At 39.2% G+C, this 24987-nt stretch overlaps 1 protein-coding gene across 4 annotated transcripts in view; it reads left to right on the top strand.

Moving 5' to 3' along the window:
* The window catches only part of caln1 (calneuron 1), a 77029-nt gene that overhangs the window by 24527 nt on the left and 27515 nt on the right, over positions 1-24987 (top strand). For all 4 annotated transcript variants that reach the window (XM_080888971.1, XM_080888972.1, XM_080888973.1 and 1 more), the window contains exons 3-4: positions 1964-2107; positions 9549-9661. In XM_080888971.1, coding sequence (XP_080745097.1) covers positions 1964-2107; positions 9549-9661 — 257 coding nt within the window. The remainder of the gene's footprint in view (positions 1-1963; positions 2108-9548; positions 9662-24987) is intronic.

Raw genomic sequence — 24987 nt, 5'->3', positions numbered from 1 at the left:
TTAAAACAAATACCAATTTAAAAATACCCATGTAATACTGTGTTGGGGGTATGAATATAAGACCTCTCTCTAACACAGGGAGACAGGCATCTGCTCACACACACTCACACACACACACACACACACACACACACCTACACTTACAACTAATTAGAATCATAAATCAATCATTTATGCATGAGGTACACTGCAGGCAAACTAATATGTATGCCTTTGATGTGATGGGTTGTTAGCATTTGTGTGTGTGTGTGTGTGTGTGTGTGTGTGTGTGTGTGTGTGTGTGTGTGTGTGTGTGTGTGTGTGTGTGTGTGTGTGTGTGTGTGTCCTGGGACACATTATTTCCAGAAAAGTGTCTCGTGTTCTTGCAAACGATGATGATGTTTTACGTGCTCAGGACCAGCTGGTTGGGGAAGCAGTAGCGTGCCATTTTGAAAAAGGTCAACAGGGACAAAATCCTCTTATTTATCTACAGTTGGCACTCTTCTTTGCTTAATGGCACAATTCATTATTTACACACCATTTATCCTTTATTATTCCCAATCATTTGCGAGAAGATAAAATGCTTTTAGTGTGTTGCTTTGCAAAGCAGTTAATTGCAACACAATGTCATTTATTTAAGACTTTTTTTTTCTTTCTCATTTGTCATTAAAATATTTGCTATCATCCAACCATTTTTTGATTACTTTTATGCACTTGTGAGAATATTACAAAAACAAACACTAGCTACCATCAAATATACATTTTGTTTGCAGGGATTTGATTCTGAGTCTCGGATGTGATGTAAACTGATTGTGACTGTTTTTTGTTGTTGTTGTTGCTTCCATAGTGATTTGGTAAATGTCCTCTGCTTTTACATTTCCTGGGAAGGATTGGGTTAAACCATGGTAAATGGCCTGCATTTGTGTAGCGCTTTTCTAGTCCCTAAGGACCCCAAAGCACTTTACACAACCAGTCATCCACCCATTCACACACTGGTGATGGTAAGCTACATTGCAGCCACAGCCACCCTGGGGCGCACTGACAGAGGCGAGGCTGCTGGACACTGGCGCCACAGGGCCCTCTGACCACCACCAGTAGGCAACGGGTGAAGTGTCTTGCCCAAGGACACAACGACTGAGACTGTCCAAGCTGGGGCTCGAACTGGCAACCTTCCGATTACAAGGCGAACTCCCAACTCTTGAGCCACGATCGCCCCCATAAACCATCTACTGTGCTCTCCCGTCTCAAATTATTCAGTGCTCAACAGCGTGCTCATGCATGTCATGCAGTCATAGTGTTCTTCAGAGAAGTGACATTCCTCTTCTATTTAAAAAAAAACACCAGACGCCTGTCCGTCTCTCTCCCTTTTCTTACCATGCATCCTCTCTTATCTGTAGGCAGTATTTCAGCTTTTCTGTTCACAGCCAGAACTACATGTCTGCGTTGACCCTATTAGGGATATTAGAGCATTCTGAAGTGTGAACCTTTGGCTCAAATTGATTTCTTTTTTGTATACATTCCTCAAAAAGCGCCAATCAAAGATAATATCATATACCAGCAGGTTACAGTGGAGAAGGTGAAATCATGAAAAGCTGAGGTGACAGTGGCTGTGACAGCAGGTGGAGAAAATGAATCAATGGTCTGAATTGATCTTGTTAACTTGAGGCAGTGGTGCGAGACCAATTGCATCACACAGCCCAAAGCTAGGTCAGACAGGAAGTAAGGGAGAGGGAAGAAGATAGAGGAAGGACTGTGGATGATGATGATGATGATGATGATGAATGAGGTGAAAGTTTGACTTCATTGAATGTATTGTGAAATAAAAGTCTCAAGAAGCATATCATTGCCAAAGAAAGGAATCCCAGAAATGCGAAAGACCAAGAAAAATAACTACGCTGAATAAGTGTTTGATTCCCCAAACTGGGAGCAGGAGGGGTAAGCCCTATTTATAGATGCTGAGTCGATATCCTGTTTGTCTTGGCAGAGATCAGAGAGGCGTTTAAGGTGCTGGATCGTGATGGAAACGGGTTCATTTCCAAACAGGAGCTGGGCATGGCCATGCGGTCTCTGGGTTACATGCCCAGTGAGGTGGAGCTGGCCATTATCATGCAGAGACTAGACATGGATGGTGAGTCACATGTACACACACACACATGTAAAAATGCTCTGTGCAGTGCAGAATGGGATCTTCCCTCATGTGTTGCATAATAAAAATGTACACACCGTCAGTTTTTATTGTCTTATCAACGGGTAACTTCACAAATATCTACGGTAAACTGCAATGTTTCTCTGTTCACTCTTTAGGCTTCAGATGCACTGATTACATCTCCCACCGTCTCATGCATAAAACATTTATTCATGCCTGCATGACTTTGTACTATTCTTGTTTTCAGCTACTTGCTTTATCCTCTTGACACATTGAATTATCAAAGTGAAATTGATGCCCAAGGAGAGCAAAGTAAATGAAGAAATTTGGAGATTAATCAAAAGTATGCATGCGTGAGATGGGCATAGTTTTTGTCGGTTAGGTGGGTTTTCACAATGGTTGCCCAGCAAGTACAATTTGTATAATGTCATTGTAGTTCCTTCATAACTTGACAGTCTGGTGTGTGAAAGTACATTTAAAAAAATGCATTATAACAACAACATGTATAAGATTCTTGCAACATAAAGAAATTAGCTGAGTTTTATTTCTGCAGCACTGTCCTCACCTGAGACATTTGAACTTTTTGTCCTCAGAGAGAACACTCTCAGCACCAAGAAAATACAAACTTAAGCTTTCTCTTCTTTTGCACAGAGCATTTCTGCCAATACGGTCGTCTACGTTAACTGTGACTGACATTTAATAAAGGGTAGACTCTTAAAATTATATAAGACTGGGATGGGAAAATGCAATATGCAAATGTCAGATTGCTGAAAAAATATTCACATTTTTCATGTTTCTATCAGAGGCTTTGATAAGTGCTTTTCAGTCTCAGAAAGAGTGGAATACTATAAATGTTCAAGGCTGAATATTAAAGTTTAAGAAGTTAGACTGCCTTTATGCTTCTGACTCATCCACCACAGAATCCCCGGAGACCCTAACTGCTGCTGTGCCTCAGGGCCGGATCTTGTTGCATCGTCTGCTGCAACCAGAAGTTGAGGTTACTTTTGTCACAGCAGCTTTTGTCACCAACGTCCAGAGCTGTTTGTTTATTTATTCCCTTTCTTGTCATTTATCTTAGTGTATTGAATCTGAGTTTGCTGTTGTTTCAAAAACCTCTTTTAATCAACTAGGTCAATTTGTTTGTATCGATAAATGTCTTTAGCAAAATACTGGGGATTTTTCTTTATTTGGGCAGTATTGAATGCTGGAGCTGGCTGAATACAGAGTCAGGATACAGTCTAATTTTGAAAATGAACATAGAATAAGGTAACTCGGATCAAAAAAGAGATGGCACTAATGCAGGAGGCCAGTAGGAGGTAGGTTGTGTTTCCAAATAGGCTTAAAACATGGAACTGTGGAGTACTGGGAGCTTAACTGGAAATGTTATGGGTATTGTCATCTGCCAACACACACATCAAATCCTGCATGAGCTAAATGACCTCAAAGAAACACACAGTGCACAAACAAATATAAGAAAAAAATTCAGCACATGTTGTTTGAAAGAAATTATTTTGCAATTCAGCAATTCTCTTCTCGTGTGTATGTCCAGCAATGTATTGATGAAGAGCGTCAAGGGGGCGCTGAATGAGGGAGAGTAAGGGTATTAGCAGATGAGTGGGAATGGATGATGGTGATTGTATCCTGGCCAGGTGGGCAGCTGTGAGGCTCTTTCACAGCCATTGATTCTTTGCCCAGCTGCCAACTCCAGCTGATCTCCAGAAGATACTGATCGGTTATGTGTTTTGCTTCTCTCTTCTGCCAAACCAATCCATGTGATAGTTGCTGAGCTCTGTTTGCCCTTCATGCAGAGGTGTGACTCCTCTTCTTTGTTCCTAATCACAGCATTGCACCAGTCTTTGTTGTTCACTCAGATTACACTTGTTCTTTGTTGTACTGATAATGGTCATGTCTTCAATCTGTCAATTCTGAATACCAACATTTGCTTTTATTCCCTCCTGTCATTTGCCTGATTTGTTATCTTTACAGTGAGCAGGATTCTGCATATTTCTTTAATAATTCATTGTTCTGTTTCCAGCTGAAATGAAATGCTTGGTTGTGACATAACACAGGAAGAAACTGTTCAAAAGCAGGTGGCTTGGGCTATGACAGACACAGAAAGTGACTCAGTGACTTTGTGCATAATGTTCAGCTGTCAGAAACTGCGGATACATCAAAATGGGAGCTGAGATGCAACTGTGGTGTTTTAGGGAAGAGTGAATTACCCTGTACTGTGGTTTGTTTGTTTTTCTTTGAGGCTTTGTGCATGTTTGGTACAGCATCGAGGAATAATTTAAACAGTAGTAATTATCAAATTGGACAATCAACATGGCTTGTTGTCATTCAGTTTGCACACGAGTTTTTATCTGGTTTATCTTCTGTAATGGAAGTAAAAAGTTTGGGTGCTACTAAAACAACTGAACTAATGCATGTGTTAATGCACGTTGTAGAAGTATTCATGCACACAGGCTTGGAATTACATAAACCGATACAACAATGTAGCAAGAAGCAAACTGAACACATTGTTTCCCAGAGGAGCTGCCTTCCTGACAGCACCACTGGGGAGAAACACCTTCTTAGAAGTGGAGGGAATAAAATGTACAACACTGGGGTAAACTATTTAATGCTCGCTGTAGTAATATGCACATAAATCAGTGGATTTTGTGTGTATTGCTAAATCCTGAGATTGTTCATAGCTCCGCTTTCTCACACTGGAGATAATTTTTTAATGCCCTTAATTTTTTTTTACTGTTTTCAATTTCTGCAGGTTCATGCTTTCTTTTGGTTTTCAGACATTAAAGCTCTATATTCTTTATAGTTTTCTTTAAGCGTGTTATTTTTGGCTTTTTCGTGTTTATGAGGTTTTTGTTGTCTGTACCTTTTTTAGTTCTTGTTGATACCTTTTGTGTTGCCATTGTGTTTCTTCAATTTTGTCTCCTTGTGTCAAGTTAGTCTTGTTTTTCTGTTCTATTTGGTTGTTGTTGGGTTTTACTTCCTTTGTCTTGTTTTCTATATTCGTTTTAGCTCTCCTCCCACCTTTTACCTCTCCCCTTGTTATCTGACATATGCACACAAATCAGGCATAACACTGTGACCACCTCCCTAATATTGTGCTGGTCACACTACACTAGACTCCTGAAGATGTGTTGTGTATCTGGCACCAAGATGCTGGCAATAGATCCTTTGAGTCCTGTAAGTTATGCGGCGGGGCTTGATCAAACTTGTTTGTCCAGTACATCCCACAGATGCATGATTGGATTGAGCCTGGGAAACTTTTGAGGCCAAGTCAACACCTGAAACTCACTTTTGTGCTCCTCAAACCATTTCTGAAGCACTTTTCCTTTGTGGCAGGGCACATCATCCTGCTGAAAGAGGCCATAGCCTTTAGGGCAGGGGTGGACAATTCCAGGCCTCGAGGGCGGGCATCCTGCAGGTTTTAGATCTCACCCTGGCTCAACACACCTGAATCAAATGATTAGTTCATTACCAGGCCTCTGGAGAACTGCAAGACATGTTGAGGAGGTAATTTAGCCATTTGAATCAGCTGTGTTGGATCAAGGACACATCTAAAACCTGCAGGACACCGGCCCTTGAGGCCTGGAGTTGCCCACCCCAACTTTAGGGAATACCGTTCCCATGAAAGGATGTACATCGCCTGCAACAATGATTAAGTAGGTGGTAAGTGTCAAAGTAACATTCATATTCAACATAAATGGCAGAAGCCAAAGTTTCCCGGCAGAACATTCCCCAAAGCAGCACACTGCCTCGGTTGGCTTGCCTTCCTCTTATAGTGCATTTTAGTAGCAGGTATTCCCCAGGTAAGTACCCGACCAGCCACATGATGTGAAAGAAAACACGATTCTTCAGACAAGGCAATCTTTTCCATTGCTCCATGGTCCAGTTCTGATCCTCACATGCCCATTGTTGGTGCTTTTGGCAGCTGACAGGGGTCAGCCTGCCTGCAGCTATGCAGTCTCATCCAAACTGTAATACATTGTGTATTCTGACACCTTCCTATCAGAACCAGCATTGACTTTTTCAACAGTCTGAACAACGGTAACTCGTCCGTTAGATCGGACCACACAGGCCAGCCTTTGCTCCCCACATGCATCAGAGAGCCTTGGTTGCCCATGACCCTGTCTCTGGTTCCCCACTGTTCTTTCATTGGGCCACTTTTGATATATGCTGACCACTGCAAACTGGGAACACTCCACAAAAACTGCAGTTTTGGAGATGCTCTGATCCATTTGTCTAACATTCACAATTTGGCCTGTGTTTAGACTCACTCAGATTGCTTGCCTTTTTTCCCCCCTGCTTCTAAGACATGAACTCTGAGGGCAAAACATTCATATGCTTCCTAATATAACCCACCTGTTAACAAGAGCCATGATAAAGAGACCTCTTTTGTTATTGTTTTAGTGGTCACAATGTTATGCCTGATCTGTGTATATATTATCTCCTATTGTCCTTTGTCATGTCATCCCTCTTTGCGGTTTGTTTCCTTGCCCTGTGTGTTATGATTTTTGTACATTTTGGATTCCCTGCTCTGTGAATTGGATTACCTGTGAGTGATCAGCATTAAAGGTGGATTTTGCATTTATTTTCTGTCTGCCAAGTTCTGCATTTGGGTCCACGATCTGCCTTCCATGCAGCAAATCCTTAAGAGTCACTTTAACTCACTTTTTAGTTGATGGGTTTCTGAGGAGCTGTCAAAAGAGAGCGGAAAGTTTTAAAAATGTTACATTTTTGGCATGACAGACAAATTGAGCAAACACAGAGAGGCAAAGATTTCAGTGACAAATTAATTTAAACCACATTTCTCAAAGATATCAGTCAAAAAAGAAAAGTTACCACCTATGTTCAGTAGTTTAGGCGTACTAGTTGAAAGTAGTAGGGGGAGGATTTTGGATTATTCCATAAGGTTTAATGTTTGTAGGTGTTATGGTTTGTGTGTTTAACAGTGTCTGTCCTACTTGGACCTCAAATAAAATTGACACAATCGTACGGGCATCTCAGGGCATCTCACATGGCCCCAAATGCCTTCAACAGCTAATTAACAGCTGACACAACCATTTAATGCAAGTTATTCCCCAGCTTACATTCTCCTTTTTCCTTTTTTATCACATTCTTTTACTATTTACAGCATTAAAAAGAAAATAACCTTCTAAAAAAAGAAAATAAAGGAAAACTTTTCTTTTAATTCTTTAAGCCCATCAGTTCGTTCCAGTAAATGCAGACTGTCACTCCTGGGAAAGCAGGTGGCTGAGTGGAGTGCTATTTTAGTCATTACTTCAGAGCTACTTTAGAATTATTCATTCTGAAGCGGTTTCCTTCATGCCCCCATGCTTTGTGAGGAGCTTCTTCATATTCCCTAGAGCAGAAAATATCCTAGGATTGCCGCAAACAGGTATTTAACTCGCTGATCATTCGTTCATTCATTTATTTTTTTCTGCCCACTTGATTTCCACTCTGGACCTCCAGGGGGGCTGCAGCCTCTGCAGTGCAGAGTGCACCTTGTGTGGGAGGTGCATGTTACAATATGGCATATGGAGTATTATGATTCATCTTTGGTATTGGTGGTGGTGTCTTTTTTCCTGAGATGCTTTAGTCTTACCTAATATAAAAACAATAGTGGCGCTTTAAACAACTTCCCATAACATGTGTGTATACTAGTCTGTTCTAAATGTATGCATGATTGTTTTTCATCCTGTCTTACCTTGAACCCTTTCACCCAGTCCACCTTCACCTCTACTGTCATCCATCCATCTTCCAAGCTTGACATCCTCGAATCCTGATGTTGCTTCATCTGGCCTGTAGCCCTGCATTTGCCCTGCTGAATGTGTATGGGCAGAAGTCAATGACATGTTACTGTGCCAAGCATCCTCCAGAGTGGGTGTCGCTATTGAAGGGAGTGGTAGGGGCAGATAGAGGTGTCCTGCATCAGTAACTTTCCACTGACAAGGCCCGATACTCATCTGCACATAAAGCAGGAGCAGGTGGGAAGAAGAGAGAAGAGCAATTAGTTTACAACAGTGACAGAGAAACACAGGACACAAAAAAGAAAAGAAAGACAAACTAGGTTTTGAAAGACCAAAGATGACAAAGAATTCAACGTGTTTTGTTGTTCAAAATCAACTTTCTCTTTATTTAGGTTTTATGTCATGCCTTTGTTCAATAGGACTGAATTCAGAGTGTGTCTGTGAGCAAATTTATTTGAAATCCGGAGACTGCAATTCTCTATGGGCTTTGGTGATTTTGTTTCCAACTCATCTCATTTTTCACAATTCCCATAACCTATAATGTGCAGCAACTATTGTCAGTGTAGGTTTGGGTCATTTAAACACTGAAACTATGAAACCGGGCAAACGCTACAGAGGGAAGATAATGAAACCCTGCTGGGGGTTTCATTATATAAGACAAAAAAGGCTATACATTTAAGGGCATTCAGCTGGATCAATATAAAACTCTGATCTGTTTGTTTGAATTGTTCCCGTCTTCAAAGTTTTGATGCTTTGTTCTGGCAGTAGCTGTAACAACTATCAGCAGGCATCTGAGATCAGTGCTGCTGGAATTGATGTTCACGGCAGGACTCCATGTTTTGAGTGATGAAGTAGCTGCAAACTTTGATCTGCTCCACAGTCTGCATTATAGATCTAGTCAGAACTCAGTTTTTTTTCTTATGTCTCATCTCAATAGTAAATGTCATATTGAACTGTGTTATTTGAAGCATGCTGGCTCAAATAATATAGGGCGAAGACAGCGCAGCATCCAGAATTCTGTTTATGGTGGAACAACACTTTCTCCCACACATTTTAGAAACCTTTTGAATCCCCAGAGGCCTCAAGACTGTCTATACATTCACTTTTTTCCAAGAGGCCAGTCAAACTGGCCACATTCTTAATAATGCATAAATTAACTTTGTATTTAAACTGTAAAAACTGCACCCTCCACATGCTTTTTAATGAAAAGGAAGTTGCTGCATAGATCAAAATTTATTTTTTCTACCAGGCTGTAAATATGTGTATTTGTCCTTGATGTAAATATGTAAAAATTATTTATGTTTCTGTTCTGTGTCTTGTGTACTGTTAGTTTGTATATGTGTCTTCTTGCTGCTGTTACACCCAAATTTCCCCTTGTGGGACAATTAAAGGATTATTCTATTCTATTCTATTCTACTATATCTGCCACAAGTGGCCATTAGAGGAACTGCACTTGATTTTTCAGCTCCACAGGTTCCTGCTTACTAATAACTGCTTTCCTTTGTGCATCTGCAGCTCACAGAAGAAAAATAAATCACATTATAGGATAGAAAACAACTAACGATGATGGATTTTATTATTGGGAAAATTTTTAGATGTTTGTTAGATGACAAATGCCATGAGTGCTTCGTCATTGATCAACAATCTGTCCTCTCTTTCACCATCAGGGGACGGGCAGGTTGATTTTGAGGAGTTCATGACGATTCTTGGTCCCAAGCTCCTCTCATCTGAAACAAGAGAAGGCTTTCTGGGCAGCACAATCGATACCATCTTCTGGCAGGTAAATCTTGATTCTTTTTTACCTTTATTCTCTGTCACACATCTGTTTTGTTACCACTTCTGAGTCATGAAATGAACTGGATGTGATGATGAGACAGATGCTATATGTCTGAGCTGAAATATAAATGCAGCATCATTCTTCTACATCTTTGTTTTAACTGAAAACCAAGGAGCAGGATTTTTAAATCTGTTTACAAAAAAAAGCTGCATGTTGGTCCAGGAATGCTGTCCTCAGTCTACTGTTCTCAGCCTCCTGTTATGTTGCGGGTCAGATTGACCCAGAACAGAAGAGATGTCACATGTCATCTGCATCACTAAAGGAAATGAAAAAAATCAAAATTATACAAGAAAATTGTAAAATAATCAATGCCAGGGTTTCTCACACTTTTGGATGAGTAAACATGCACGGGTCAAATTGACCCAGGAACATAATTGGTGTTCCTGGAAACCAACATAACAGGAGGGTTAAAAAGTGTGGTCGAGTTTGTCTGGTTTCCTCTAGATCTCTCACATTACATTACATGATTGGTTACTGCATCATTACGGCGCAAATGATGACCAACTGAAAAGGTACATTTTAATTTTAGTATTAAAGAATTAAAAAATAACAAAACACCAATGCCAAATTAACCTAATTACACTAATTAACTGTACTATGAAAGCAAAATAGAGCTCATATATATTCTACATCTTTAATGAAGCTGTGCAGAGTTTTAATTATTTTTGTTCTTACGCAATCAACTCTGTGAATATATTTTAGATTTTATGTTCCCGAAAAAGAATATTTGTGTTAAAGTGACGACATCCTGGAGCAGCTAAAGTGTGACGTGTCTTCTGTGCACTAATGGATTCTGCAGTGAAATACAGTCTTCTGAATTTAACTCCATTTCCAGATTTTTTCAATCCTTTTTTGAAGGGCAGTGCAAATATATATCCATCCATCCATCCATTCGCTTCCGCTTATCCTTTTCAGGGTCGCGGGGGGCGCTGGAGCCTATCCCAGCTGTCATAGGGCGAGAGGCGGGGTACACCCTGGACAGGTCGCCAGTCTGTCGCAGGGCTGCAAATATATATATATATATTATATATACTGATCTCCGTTGAGTTGTACTGTGACCGACTCACAGCATAAAGGGGTTTCAGAATCTGAGAACAGTAGTAAAAAATGTCTGAGTAAAATAGTTTTGCTTTGAGTGAGCTAGAGTGTTTAACACACACAGACACACAATAGAATGGAGGACAGAGCCTGAATGGGCATGTAGACAAATCTGGTATGTGTGAGAGAAAGAGCAGAGCATTTGGCACTGATAGTAACACTTGGCAAGCCTGCCCCCCTGATGTAATCATCAGCTTGACCCAGGCTTTTTCTCAGGGGAATGAGCTTGTGGTTTACACCGTGAGGACACAAGTCTTTAGAGGTATGAGTGCAGGACGGCAAATGTACTGCCAGCCACATTTGGCCGATGCAGTGACCTTGGCTTGAAAAGAAGAGCGGTTGGCTTGAAACAGTGTGTTTCTTTTTTTTTTTTTCAACCACTCAAGTAAAACTGGTTGTGGTTTACGGTTTGTTACTCCTGCACTAATAAACCCACATTTCAAGTCAAGACGAATGCCCAGACGCAGAAATCAAACACCTCATCAAATGTGTGGAGCACATTCAGAGGGAAAATGCACTGCAGACCATCTTTTATCATAATTATTTCTTCACTCACCTCACAGATGATTACTTGCTTGAGACATTACAATTTTGTGCCTAGTTTATTTTATTGTTAATAGTGTATAACTGAGCCTTATTCAAAGAATTTGCTTCAGTGTTCCTCTTTGAATACATAAGTGTTTTTTTCCTAATTATTAGAATATTGGAGTAGATGTTGAATTTTTTACCTTGCATCCTAGTACCAGGGTGTTAAAAGTGATTTTTATGAAATATCTCAATAAATCTTGCATCCACTCTGCAGACAGTAACATGCAGTGTTTTGTGTTTGGTGGGACAATTGAAAAATGAAAATGATCTTAGCAATGCAAGTATGCATGGAGAAAAATAACACTATCGGCTCAAAAGCCTTCCCATCAGTTCAGCAGACGCTGAATAAACCATCAGCTGAGACAACTCATGCTGCTGGCTCATTATGTCCCACTCATTAAGATTCAGAATCAGCACTTCAAATCAACAGCTCTTACATGCTTAGACAAATGCAATTCCTTTGTGGTCGTAAACAACAGGATAAAAAAATATATCACATTCATTTAAAAAAAAAAGAAAGAGAGAGAGAGAGAGACAGGGAGACAGTAGAAATGTTTTTTTTCCTTCTTGCTGACAATGATGCTTAATGCATTATAGTTTTACTCGCTGAAGATGCACAATTCAGTGCCATTAACAGGAAAGAAACATAATGACTATGTGAAATGTGAAAGATGTGGTAGAGATGAACCAAGAGCACATTATGAGTGTTTGTTGGTTTTTACTGCAGTAAAAATAGGCTGTTGAAGAAAATAACATCTGTTGTTTCAGCCCAACCATATTTCAATAGAAGTTGTTGGAGACAAAACAAATGCTAAGGAGAGTTGGTGTCAGATATAAACTGTAATCTTTAGTTCCAAATTAATGCTAGCTGTGATTTGCATCGGGCGTAATGTGCAAATTGTCAGAGAATGCAAAGTTTTTAGCCATAATAAGCTTTTTAGTCGAATTCCATCCATATTTTTTACCTAACTAGAATTGCAGGATGTTGGAGTCAGTCCTAGCTGGGCGACGAGCAGGGTACAGCCTGAACATGTGTAATACAAAGACGCTGACAGCTGTTCACACCAACAGCTAATTTAGAATCAACCTAATATGTTTTCAGACACGTGAGAACATGCAAACTCTACACAGCGGACCAAGAGGTACAAACCCATGGTATAAAATGACATTGCTAACCATTTCATTATGGTGCCAAGGTAAAGACCTTAAAATATTATGCAGCACAACCCAGTCTGGCAGAACCAGACTGAGGGAAGATGGTTAAGGTCTACAAAAACTAGAATGATAGGGAAGTCAAGAGAGGAGAGCAAAGACTAAAAAAATAAGTAATAATAAAACAAATAAATGATATAGTAAGTCAGTCAGCTAATATGTAATTTTTATTTTCCCCATAATGGTAACTTAGAGAAACTGGCACAAGTATAGTTCAGGAAACAACAAAGTAAATATAATACTCCACTACATTAGGAAACGGTATACTGTATGTGCAAAGTTGGGCTTCAATAATGACATTCATAATTCTCATCATGACGTAAAACATTTTAAATTTTCAGTAGCTTTTAAAACCGTTGAATATATAACAGTTAAGAATAATTTCAATGATATAGACTCACAGCTGCAGATTTGTCAGTTTTATATCCATGAGGCAGATTCCCCAAAGCTCTGTTGAATGGAAATCTGTAGAGGTTATCTAAGTACATGGAGCTCATGCAGAAGAAACCAGTAGGGGGTGATTCGAGCTTTGTGACATGGTCCGCTAGTTTGCTAGAAGCAGTGATCAGATTGGTACACTGTGGTCACAAAGGGATAGTTAGGTTTCACCATTTAAACGATGCTCACATGGTACCAAGGGGCCTAAAGTGCCAAGAAAATACCCCCCACACCAGTAGACCATCAACAGGATGAACCGCTAATAATAGACAGGATGGAGCCATGCATTCATGTTGTTCATACTCAATTCTGAGGCTATCCTCTTAATGTTGCAGAATAGCTCGAGACCCATCAGACCAGAGACCGTTCAAGCCCATCTGCTTGAGGGTTCAACATGTTGTGTGTTCAGAGACATACCGTGGTTGTAATAAATGGTTATTTGAGTTGCTGTTGCCTTCCTATCATCTCAAATCATTTTCACCCAGAGAACTGCCACTGTCTGGATAATTCCTTTACCTCATTCACTATAAACTCTGCACATGGTTGTGCAGGAAAATGCCAACAGATCAGGAGCTTCTGAAATAATCAGACCAGCCTGTCTGTCAACAACAAGGATGTTATGCTTACCTTTCTTACCATTCTGATGTTCCGTTTTACATACTTGCACTGACCATGTCTACATGCCTAAATGAACTGAGTTGCTATCCTGTGATTGGCTCCTTAGACATTTGCAGAGAGTTAAGAGCCGTTGAAGAGAGGTACATAACAAAGGGGCTGGTGAGTGTAAGTTCAGGTATAACAGTGATGTCTGCAACTGAATAGAAATCTTTAAAATCTTTAGAATATAGTATGTAGTCCCATGGACTGGACCTGAGGAGTCAAGAAATTTGTTCTGCCTTTACAACCAAGTAAAGCAGTCTCTGGCTGTATAGTATATGCTTACTATATGTTTCCCAGAACCTTTCCCAGACATGCTTTATATAACTTTTTATAATTATGCTTATAATTATTAGAATTAACATCCTTCAAATCTTGAACTTTACATTGATTTGGCACATCTTAATAATTTGCTTTGATGGAAGCAATATATTCAATAATCGTGACAAGGAAACAACGTGCACAATACTGATAATATTTTCGCTGTAGGCATTTTGTGCAACACTTAAAAAAATTCAGTTTTCAAAGCATTTTACGGAGTACACTTTCCTTCTTTGCCAGCATTTGTTTTCTGTGCTCGTCCATCAGAGCAGAGCGGGATTCGTTCAGCAGGAGTGTGACACAAGCACACCCTGCACTCAAATGAACCTTATATTTTGTTGTGGTTCAGTCCTTTTGAACCCTGAGAGTAGCTCTGTTCTTGACTTGGAAGAGAGATTTTTTCATTCCAGCGATATCAAGCAAAGTGTCACATCCTCACCAGCTGGGGTGATGGGATAATGATTCACTCGCTGTCACACACTCACTTTCCTACTCACCCGTATCTGCTCCTGAACAGTTTGTTAATGTATCTAATTATCCCATTGGATAATTATGAGCTTGTATTTTAACAACTGCAAACATTAAAGTTGTTTTTTTAAGTCAGCAGCAGCAGCCTGATTAACAAGACAAACGAATAGTAAACAAAACAATGAACATTCGAAAAATCGTTTTTCAATGCCTGCTTGATTGAGATCAACATTATTTTAAATTTTCATTTTTCATGTGCAAGCACTTAATTCCTTCAACTGAAAATTACTGAAGATGTATGGAATACTTGTTATATAAGATCAAAGCTCCTCTGCACTTTAATTGCAGGTCAGTGTACCTTGCATTGTGCTAATTAATCCCTGAGTAGGATGGTGACTCACCAGTGAGAATAGTAGAAATGGAGATCATATAAGTTGTGAAGATAATGAGTCAGAGGTCAGATCTGGTCAAACGCAGTGTGTTTCCTCTTTGTGCACTTGAGATTTATCAGTTTTTAATTAGTGAACTTCAAGGTAATAGTGTGTACCTTTTCAAGGATCATAAAGGTACAATAAAACTTACTTATTTGCACCATTTCTCAATATTAACTATACCCATATGTTTTGAAATTTATATTCTGTTAATCAAAAATAAAAAAAATAATTTAATAAATTTCATTCAATAGACCATAGATTCTCTATCAGTCTTGTATGTCAGTGGCACGGAGTTACACTCTTTCCTAACAGCAAGAAGGTCTTTTTACTTTTGGGGTTTTCTTCAGGTGTTCTGGTTTCCTTTCAATTCAGTTCATAATTGTAACTTGGTGTACATGTTGATATGAATTGGATAAAGCTTTAGAGCAAGAGATTTTGGAACATGTACAAAATACATGAATTAGTGTTTTTGTGTGCATTTTATTTAAAGGTACTGTTGCATTAGCGTATAAAATTGTAAAGTTTGGTTTCTGTAAGTTGCAAACCACAAGGGTAAAAAAAAGCAGACCTGTGAAGGGTTCATCAGTTGGCCTCTAGAGCATACGCCCAAATGGCGAGTAAAACTTTATTTTCTTAGCCTACGTGCAACAAAATAACACCCTGCACTGGTACTAAATCCAAGGAAGCTTATGATAATGTTTGCAGTTTTTCAAGCCATGTAAGCAGTTCTTGTTCGGGAAAACTTGGCAGACACTTTCATGGTCCCAGACCTGACAGCATTAAAAAATAAAAAAATCAATAACAGTTTAGTTTGTCTAACGCTTTGGTACTGCTGAATAAGCTGTTTGTGAACAGCAGCAACAAACATTATATTCAGGTTCCAACATTTTACACTTGGTCAACAATCACACCAACCATAATAGACAGTCCCGTGTGTGTGTGTGTGTGTGTGTGTGTGTGTGTGTGTGTGTGTGTGTGTGTGTTTAAACAGCTTTGAGGACCAAAAACTGGCATTCCACTGTACTTGTGGGGACCAACTATCACTTGTGGGGACAAAGTTGTTTTAGTTTTCCTCATTTTTGCACATTTTTCACGCATAAAGTTAAATAAACTGAACATGAGGAAGATGATCAGGGATTTTAAGTTGTTTTTTCTTCACTGTGACACTCTAGAATGTATTTTTACATTTTTACAAAAATCAAAGGACCACTGTCAAAAAATAAAAACTATACCAATAGCCTTTCTCAGAAGTAAAACTGGCAGCCAGGAGAAATGAGTGACCAGGTTTCCTGTACCTCTTTGACAGGACACCAGGGGTTTTCTTATTTTAGAGCTATTTACCCTATAATTACCCCATGTGCTGCACACCCACTTTAAATAAGAAAAAAAATACACCAACAAAGTTTGGCTGTTATTGTTTAGCCTTCTGGCATGTAATTTGTTTCTTTCTTTCATTTATGATGATTTCTTTATTTTTTCTTAAAGGTAATAAGATAATGTTTTTTTCCTTATCACGTTGATTTATTATGGGCTGTTTCCTTTAAGCTTAGAGACAAAGTCATTTAGTCCAGTCAAGAAACCGAAGTATCTCCAGTGTTGTTCTTGTTATTTGGTTGATGCTAACTGACCGTGTCTTAAAGTCATATTTGTATACAATGTAACTCCACAGAACCGACTTGTAGTGCCTAATGTGAATACAAGTGTTAATGTAATCAGTGTTATTTCAATAGAATAGATCTTTATAAGTTTTATTTGTCGATCTTTTTTCTACTTTTAAAGACAAAGAGACAATACACATAAAAACTAGTTTTATGTGGTAATGCTAAATATAGCAGACCCTGATTTGGGTCTTTTTTTGTTTATTTTAAACCAATATGTGTCAGAGTGCCTCTGGGTGCTTTAACCCTGTGATAAAATATTACATCCCGCAAAAATGTCAGCTAATCTTCCCTGAAAGTTATTTTTGATGGAGAGACTTTAGTGTTGGTTTCTCTGAGGTGTAGCATGGTTTGGAGAGCAAATGTCAGGAGGAAGCAGTGCACAGCAGAGAGGTGTGAGGAGCAGTCAGTCTAACGAACAGGTATTCACCTCCAGGTCATGAGGACTCCTCAAATGAACTGAAGCGTGAGAGGACTTTGCTTTTTTTTTTTAGGCTGCATGTTGATCAGAAAACAAACCGCAGCCTGGACTGTAAAGTGTTGTTTACATGTTAGAACTGTTGGGCAAAAAATTTGTACCTGGTGATTTTGTAGACCTTAACTAAAAATTACTTTTAAACTACCACAAGTTAACAACTGTAAGTTGCTATGCACTGCTGTTCCTTCTTTCTAGATATGAGTGAGTTTGAAAGAGCAGTTAAAAGGATGCTGGGTTCTGAAACATAATCTGTTTCTCAATAGTGCAAAAGCTGTTCCTCTTTCTCAGCAATATATGCCTCTGGCATTTTGTTACACGTGACCAAATAATCGTTTATTATTAAAATGCAAAATGTTACAGTTGGCACGTTCCATAACACATTATCAGAAGTGCTTTTTAATGTAAGTCTACCAGTCATGTTAAAGTCATGGTGAAGAATCCAACTCCGGACATTTAGACATGTGGCCTGTCTGGCTTGTAAATGGAGATTTTTGCCTTAAATCAGATCCATTAATCATCTTTTTTTTCTCCCCTTGGCGCCAGGGCACAATCTTGGATTTATAATGACTTTAGAAAATCATCTGTGATGAATAATATGCATGTCACAATGATTTTTCTTGAGACATTTTAGATTAGGTTAATATTTGTGTTGGCCCCTGCAGGGTTACCCTGGAAGTGAAAGTCTGCCATGAGCGCTGTAATTGTTTCTGTGCTATGGTTGTCTCTGTGGTGTATGTAAAGATCATATGCAATATCATATAATAGGCTTATTCCAAATGGGATGTCCAGGTCAATTTCATTTATCAGTTGGGATGGTCAAATTCTTATTACAAACTTTTATTGCATCGAATACAGTGGCTTGCACTTTTCAGTTATTTATTTGTGAAAAATGTTTGGAATCATGTATGATTTTCGTTCCACTTCTCTCGTGTGCACCACTTTGTGTTGGTCTTTCACGTGGAATTCCAATAAAATTGATTCATGTTCGTGGCTGTAATGTGACAAAATGTGGAAAAGTTCAAGGGGGCCGAATACTTTTGCAAGTCACTGTATTCCTATCATATATTAAAAATATATTTTTAACAGCATTAGTGGTTTTATGTTTTTTATTCAGTTCCCCTTTGTTTTTCCATCTAGCTTTTGCAATAAAAGAAAATGGTTGCAGTTTTCAGCAAAGTGGCATCATAATTTAATCAAAATCTTGTTTTTGAGACTGGCTAAATCTGCTGGTGCTCTAATCTGCCTGCTTTACTTTCTGATAATGCTCTGCATCTGCTAAATGGGTCCGTTATGGACCAATGGGCTTGTTGAATGTTTCAACAAGCCCATTTGCTGCTGATTAGTTAGTAAAAATAATATCCAAAAACATCCGAGCCTTTGAAAGATTTCTGCAGGTACCCACCAAAAGGGAATGGTTTGTAGGAATGTTTTTGAGGCTTTTCTCCTGCCTCAGATTGTTGTGTAAGTGTTCTGTCAGATAGTGCTAACAACACAACAACCACTCACAGCAAAGCATCCGTCCACATGACATTTCTTTTCTGTTATTTATCTGGTCATACACTGCTTACACATGTCTGTGGTTTTGTTGTTGAAGTTGAATGTTTAACATAAACCTCTGCTGTACTTGACTTTAGCTTGACTTCCTGTGCCCATGCAGGTAGAGCCTTCAATAATATCCATGCCTTAGTAATACAGCAGGCTTGAACTGATTCAGGATCAGCGTTTGAATTTGCCAATTAGATACATTTGATAAATGTCCTCAAAAACAAAAAAAAAACAAAACAAAAAAAGATAAATGTCCTCAATCATTTTCTTTTTTCTTTCTCATTCATTGCAATGATTAGTTATAATTCCAAGTTTCTCAGATTGCCTTGCTAAATTACTGAAATTTAAATAAGATGTCTGCTGATGAAGAACTGCTGACTGTCAGATGTCCTGCTCCAGGCAGGTAGTATGAGAAGAGCCAGCACTTCTCTAACAAGCAGCTGCTGGGTGCTTGATAGATTCAAGGCCAACGTGCAGGATGTAAACAAACTCTAAGGGCGTTCACTCACCGGCTGGGAAGGCTGAGACGAGCGAAAAATCACTTTCCCTCGCCAGGCATGGCCTTGAATGGCAATGAAGGTGGCACAGAGACACAGCGTTACAGACAGCTAATCAACACCCACACGTGTGCACACGCATGCACATGTTCTCCGTTTCGTTCCATATGCCTAATCATCCTCCTTCCAGCAGTCTGATCTACTCTAATGTGATCCTCCTCACATTGAAGCACAGAGGTTGGGGGGTGAATTATAGAGGATTATCAAAGTGAAAATGACTCAATTTGTCTCATGCATCAAGAAGGGCATTACTTTTGATCCCTGGCCAGAATCTTTTCCTTGAGGCTGTCAGTGCCTTTGCGAGACAGAAATGTATTTTCACGATGACCTCCACCTGAGTTTTCAATGCTGACTTTGAATGAGAGCAAGCAGTAATCTCTTCATGCTTAAAAAAGAAGCCAGTGTTGTAGTACCAAAAACTGTAGTTCTTCAAGTCAAACCCTTCAGTGTTACCAAGAACAACTTCAGCCATAAAAATGGCATCTTTAGAGCCTAAATGGTTTTATCTCCATGTGAAATTTCCCTCTTTGTGGCCATTTTTATTCTTTTGAGCCTTAAAGCTTTGGGCGTGGCCATTGTGATTGACAGGTACACCATTACAGGTTGCTGTAGCCAATCACAGTGGCTCCACTTCCTGAATAATAATAGTAAAATAATAATAATAACTTCATTCAAATAGTCAAAGGAGCTTGCAAAGAAAAGCGTCTGGACTTCTTTAAGTTGCTTGAAGACGTTTCACCTCTCATCCGAGAAGCTTCTTCAGATCTAAGGTCAAATGGTGGAGAGTCCCAGATTTAAACCTAGTGGGAGTTTCCCCCCACAGAGGGACAAAAGGACCCCCTGATGATCCTCTAATCGCCTGAGCCAAGGTGTGAAACTGGGTGTGGGTCCCAATCAGCCAGAGTTTCGGGTGAGCTCATTGTGAAACCTGGCCCCACCTTATCATGCGATTTCCTGAGGTCAGATGGCCCAGGATGTGAGTGGGCGTTAAGGCGTCTGGGGAGGGATCTCAAAACTGGATTATAGATGGCAGACAGTTGGTGTCGTAAACCACCGCCTCTGTTCAAAGATGGTCGCTCACAGTGGACATAGATGGCTTCTTTCATAGAATTAGTGCTTCACAGTTTGAATAATTCAATTTCAATTCAATTCAATTTAATTTAAACAGCGCCAAATCACAACAACAGTCGCCTCAAGGCGCTTTATATTGTAAGGTAGACCCTACAATAATAGATACAGAGAAAACCCAACAATCATATGAGCCTCTATGAGCAAGCACTTTGGCAACAGTGGGGAAGAAAAACGCCCTTTTAACAGGAAGAAACCTCCAGCAGAACCAGGCTCAGTGAGGGGCGGGGCCATCTGCCACGACTGGTTGGGGAGAGAGACAGAAGATGGGAGAAAAGACACGCTGTGGAAGCGAGCCAGAGATTAATAACAGGTATAAAAGTATACAAGTAATAAAAGCTACACATTAAAGATAAGTGTATGCAACAAACATATACACACACATAATCAACCACATGGCCTCACATTCATTCCAAAATACACATACACACAACTGAACTGAACCTTTCAACTGTCTTTGGGCTGTCGGTGCCTTTTAGAGTGTTTTTTAATTACCTGATAATTTGCTGACTTCTTTTTTGGGCTGTAAGCTACACATCAGTGTTCCAATTTTGGTTTGTGTTATTTTAGTCTGCTACTTGGCACTTATTAGCAGGTATTAGTGTCTGTGTGATCCAGTTATACGGTCTTTGGATGCCGCTTATTAACCAAGTGTTAATAAGTTAGCACTCCATCTTCATTTCTAAAATTGTCACATCCGTCTCCTAAGGACAACAGAATGCATCATGTCAGAGGGGCTGCTTCCATCTGTAGTTGGCACATTGGTTTTATTGTTTGTTGGCTGTTTTCATTTTTCTTTTTACGTAATCTTTGGGAACGCTGACACTTTTCTCGAGACACCTCACCTCATGTTGCTATTGATTATAAAGTGGCAGGTTGCAGTAGGATTATGACTTTATTTATTGGTTAACAGAAATATATAACATAGAATACGCTGTATCAGTACGACCATTAATAGTAGTAAAACTTTAAAGCCTTAAACTTACTGTATCTACATCCATGCTGTTCGTGATGAACACTATATTGCTACTGTACTGTTGAGTCAGGCTGATAACTTTTCTTCTCTTAGCTCTGAAACAAGAAAGCTGCTGTTTGAAGTTTTGCTGCTCGTGGAAAAGCAGCAGCAAGCACCCTCAGGCCTCCTGCTTCAACTCTTAATTTGATTCCTGCCTCTGCCTGCTCCCTTCATCATTTGGAGCCTCGTGTTTTGTTTTGTTTTTTGTTCCTTTTCCTTCATCCTAACTCACGCTCCTTATGTTCCATGTAGCTTTAATTGCGTGTGAGTCAGCTTAGCTCCTTCAGTGATTCACTTCATTACAGCTCTTTCTCATCCACGATGCAGCTCTGAGAAGTGTCAGCACCACATCACTGTATTTTCTGCACAATTGCTTGACTTAAAATATGCACAAAATTGCATGTGCGCACACACACACACACACACACACACACACACACACACACACACACACACACACACTGTGGAGGAGCATTTGTGTTATTGAGTGTCCAGAATTTTAATGTGTCTGCCAATCAGAATAAATTTCTTTGACTACATTACACTGACACTGATTTACTTGAGGCGATCTTATTCATTTTTATCTACCAAGCAATCACAGCGTATAGCCCTATTTAGATATATATGGAGAAAATCATTTGTCAGCTAAATGTAATCAAAAAGACATAGGTCTGTTTCCCACTATTCATCATTTCACAGCGCTGTACTTTTATCCTCCGAGCTGCACTTCAAAGTCCCATCAGGCCTGCAGACAGAAAGGATGAAGAGTGAATATGGATGTATAGGACTTCAAAAGATTTGCACCCCATTCACAAAACCTTCTTTATTTATTTATTTACACAAAATAGTCAGAGTTCAGGCGTTTTTACTAGCCAAACTCACAATACTGCATGAATTAACATTTCCCCTTGACTTTTAAGTACAGGCTTGGTGATGCAGTCCTTGACATACTGAAAAAGAACACCTTATGTGACATTTCTTTGAAGATGATTTTAATTTCTGCAACACAAATAAGCAGGTGGGTAGACAGATCTCTCAGCTTTCCCCTGCATCTACAATGACGTTGAATGTTTTCTTTGGGGAATTATTACATTGGTGCTTCTCCAACTTTTTCCATGTTACAGACTAAAAAAACAAAATAATTTTTTGTGACAATCTGCAAAATTTTCATTTTGCAGTACCTTATAAACTGTATAAACTGAACTTAAATTGAAGGTTTCGATGGAAGTTAGAGTTGCCTATGTTGCACTAGCCGATATAAGAAAACTTCTCTGTTTGGATCGAGCTTTAATTAGATTTTTCTACCACTTTAAGATGAGAAATACAATATATAACCAGTCGTCCTTTAGCAGGGGTCCTGCTACACCGTGGGTTTAATTAAACCATGTTTTAATCTGTACTATCAGCTATTGAACTGCAATTCAATGCCAACACCTCCAAGTAAAATTGTGCTTACGATTTATTTGGTTGTTTACATTTCTTCCTCATCTTTGTGTGTCTCTCGCTGTACTTCATTCTCATATCTTTTATCTCTCTTCCCTGCTGTCTCCTCTGTTGTTCATTCTTCTGCAGTAAAAGGTAATGAATTACATGAGGCACACCACATAGATCCACTGAAAGCCAATAATGAGGGCAGTGACCCTCAGGCTGCTCCTGTAGTCTGCTCCAGTACAGGGGTTAATGGGAGTAATCTCACCTTGATTAATCATACTAACAGTAATTGGCTATTGGTAGCTTTCTAAGTGGCCTTAGGCATTTTCCCTTCTTCCCGTATTTTCCTCAAACTGTCTGTGAAATAAACTGTCTAAAGTCTGCTGTCCTGATCCAAGTATCATGCCAGGATTTGCAGACTTTAAGTGCCTAATATGAACATTTATCTGCAACTGTTCAATCAGATATTACTGCTTGTATATGAAAAAGCTGTAAAAATTCTTAGGATGAGTTTTTTTGTTTTTGTTTTTTAATCTACCGTGTGTTGGTCGTGGGGCTATAATGAAATGTGCACTGGAGCGTAGAGGTTACAGACCTCAAGACAGAAGTAACTCTTTTTGTGGCCCATAAGAGTCTCACTGCAAGTCATTTTCGTCAGTTTCATCATGTGGCCAATGTTTATGTAAATTCAAAACACTACATGACTGGTTCCAGAAATGAGCTACAATTCATTTTCCCGCCTGTTGTTACCCTCGTGGCACGTGTTATGTTTTATTTTGCTCAATTAATCTTCTGGCCTTTGACGGCTTGGTGACGCAGCGGTAATGGAGACATAAATTTCTCCTGAAGGCTTTGGGCCTTTTAACGGAAACAGATAGGCTGCAGAGATCGATAAAGACGCTGAGCATTCATTTTAACAGGGAAGAGAATGTGTGCATGTTAGACCTGGGTGTTGAGCAGAGGAGGGCATAAATAATTGACTAAACTGAATTGCCTTACAGGTTGCATACTTAGTGTTAGTGAAGATTTCTATTCTCTTTACTTTACACTTCCAAACTGCACCATCCCACACTGCAACAAGTGTACCTGTGTGTAGTCACAATGTCGATTGTTGAAGGGTCTCTTAATAAGGAGCAGGGTAGAAATACACCAACCAGCTTTTGGATGCCGTCACTTTTCTCCAGTGGAACTCACAAATAACATCTGCAGTAATTTATATACTGCTGTCAGACTGATGTTTTAAGATCAGGGGCTGAACTTGCTTGAAAACACAGCTAGTTATTTACAGTGTCAGTCAGACAATAAATCCAACATTTACGAAATGCTTCCACTTCTAATCCTCCTTTTCTTCTTTTTGGTTTCCTCATCATTAGCATTTATATTAATAAATTGAAGCGCTAATCAAAAACGTCTATAAAGTCATATGATTTAGTCTTCACTGAAATAATTACACAGAAATCACACTTGTAAGTTTGTGGAGTTTCATCTGTATTTAACATAAAACAGATGTGCACCATCACAAGTTTTGGTTGTTAAGGATGTAACTGTGCAGACTCCGTAGTGGAGGAGTCTGTTTCCATTTAATACTAGTTGGATCAGCAGTCTTTCTTTGCTTTTTCTTCTTCTCCCTCTATCTCACTTCCCTTACCTTTGATTTTGTTGTCACTCTACGGCTCTTATTTGTTCTTTCTTTATCACTCCCGGTCATCCCGATTACACCGAATCGCTCCTCATTTAACAAGAGAACTGCCTTTTTCTCACACTCTGACCTTTATTAGTTTCAGTCTTCAGCTCTGCTTTTGTTTTCTTTCAGGAGTCAGTTTTTTTTCCATTTGTGTTCTGTAACTGTAATTTACTTTAGAAAAAACATTTAATTTTAAAGGTCTGTAATTTCAATGCTTTCTTTATTCCCTTTATTCTAATTAGATGCATGTTTTGACGGTAAGCCTTTTTTTCTGAACATCCTAATTAGGACAAGTATTTTAATTTTCAGATTTAGAAAATTTATATTTTTAAGCAGACATGATATCGTGAAAATACTGAGATTTGGATATATGAGTAATGGATGAGTGTTTTTTGTTTTGTTTTGATTTTGCAGACAGTGCACAGCTGGGAACACCATACGTGCACAGCTGTTTGCGTATAAACCTCCTTTCAGTATTGCACGTGTGTGTGATCTTGCACTATAGAGGCCATGCCAGGTGTCTTAATCAACTGTAAGTTTTTGTTACTTACAACCAT

The sequence above is a fragment of the Rhamphochromis sp. 'chilingali' genome, assembly GCF_963969265.1.
Source record: "Rhamphochromis sp. 'chilingali' genome assembly, chromosome: 8".
Classification (NCBI taxonomy): domain Eukaryota; kingdom Metazoa; phylum Chordata; class Actinopteri; order Cichliformes; family Cichlidae; genus Rhamphochromis; species Rhamphochromis sp. 'chilingali'.
The sequence above is the reverse complement of the archived record's forward strand: the minus strand, read 5'-3'. Positions and strand labels throughout refer to the sequence as shown.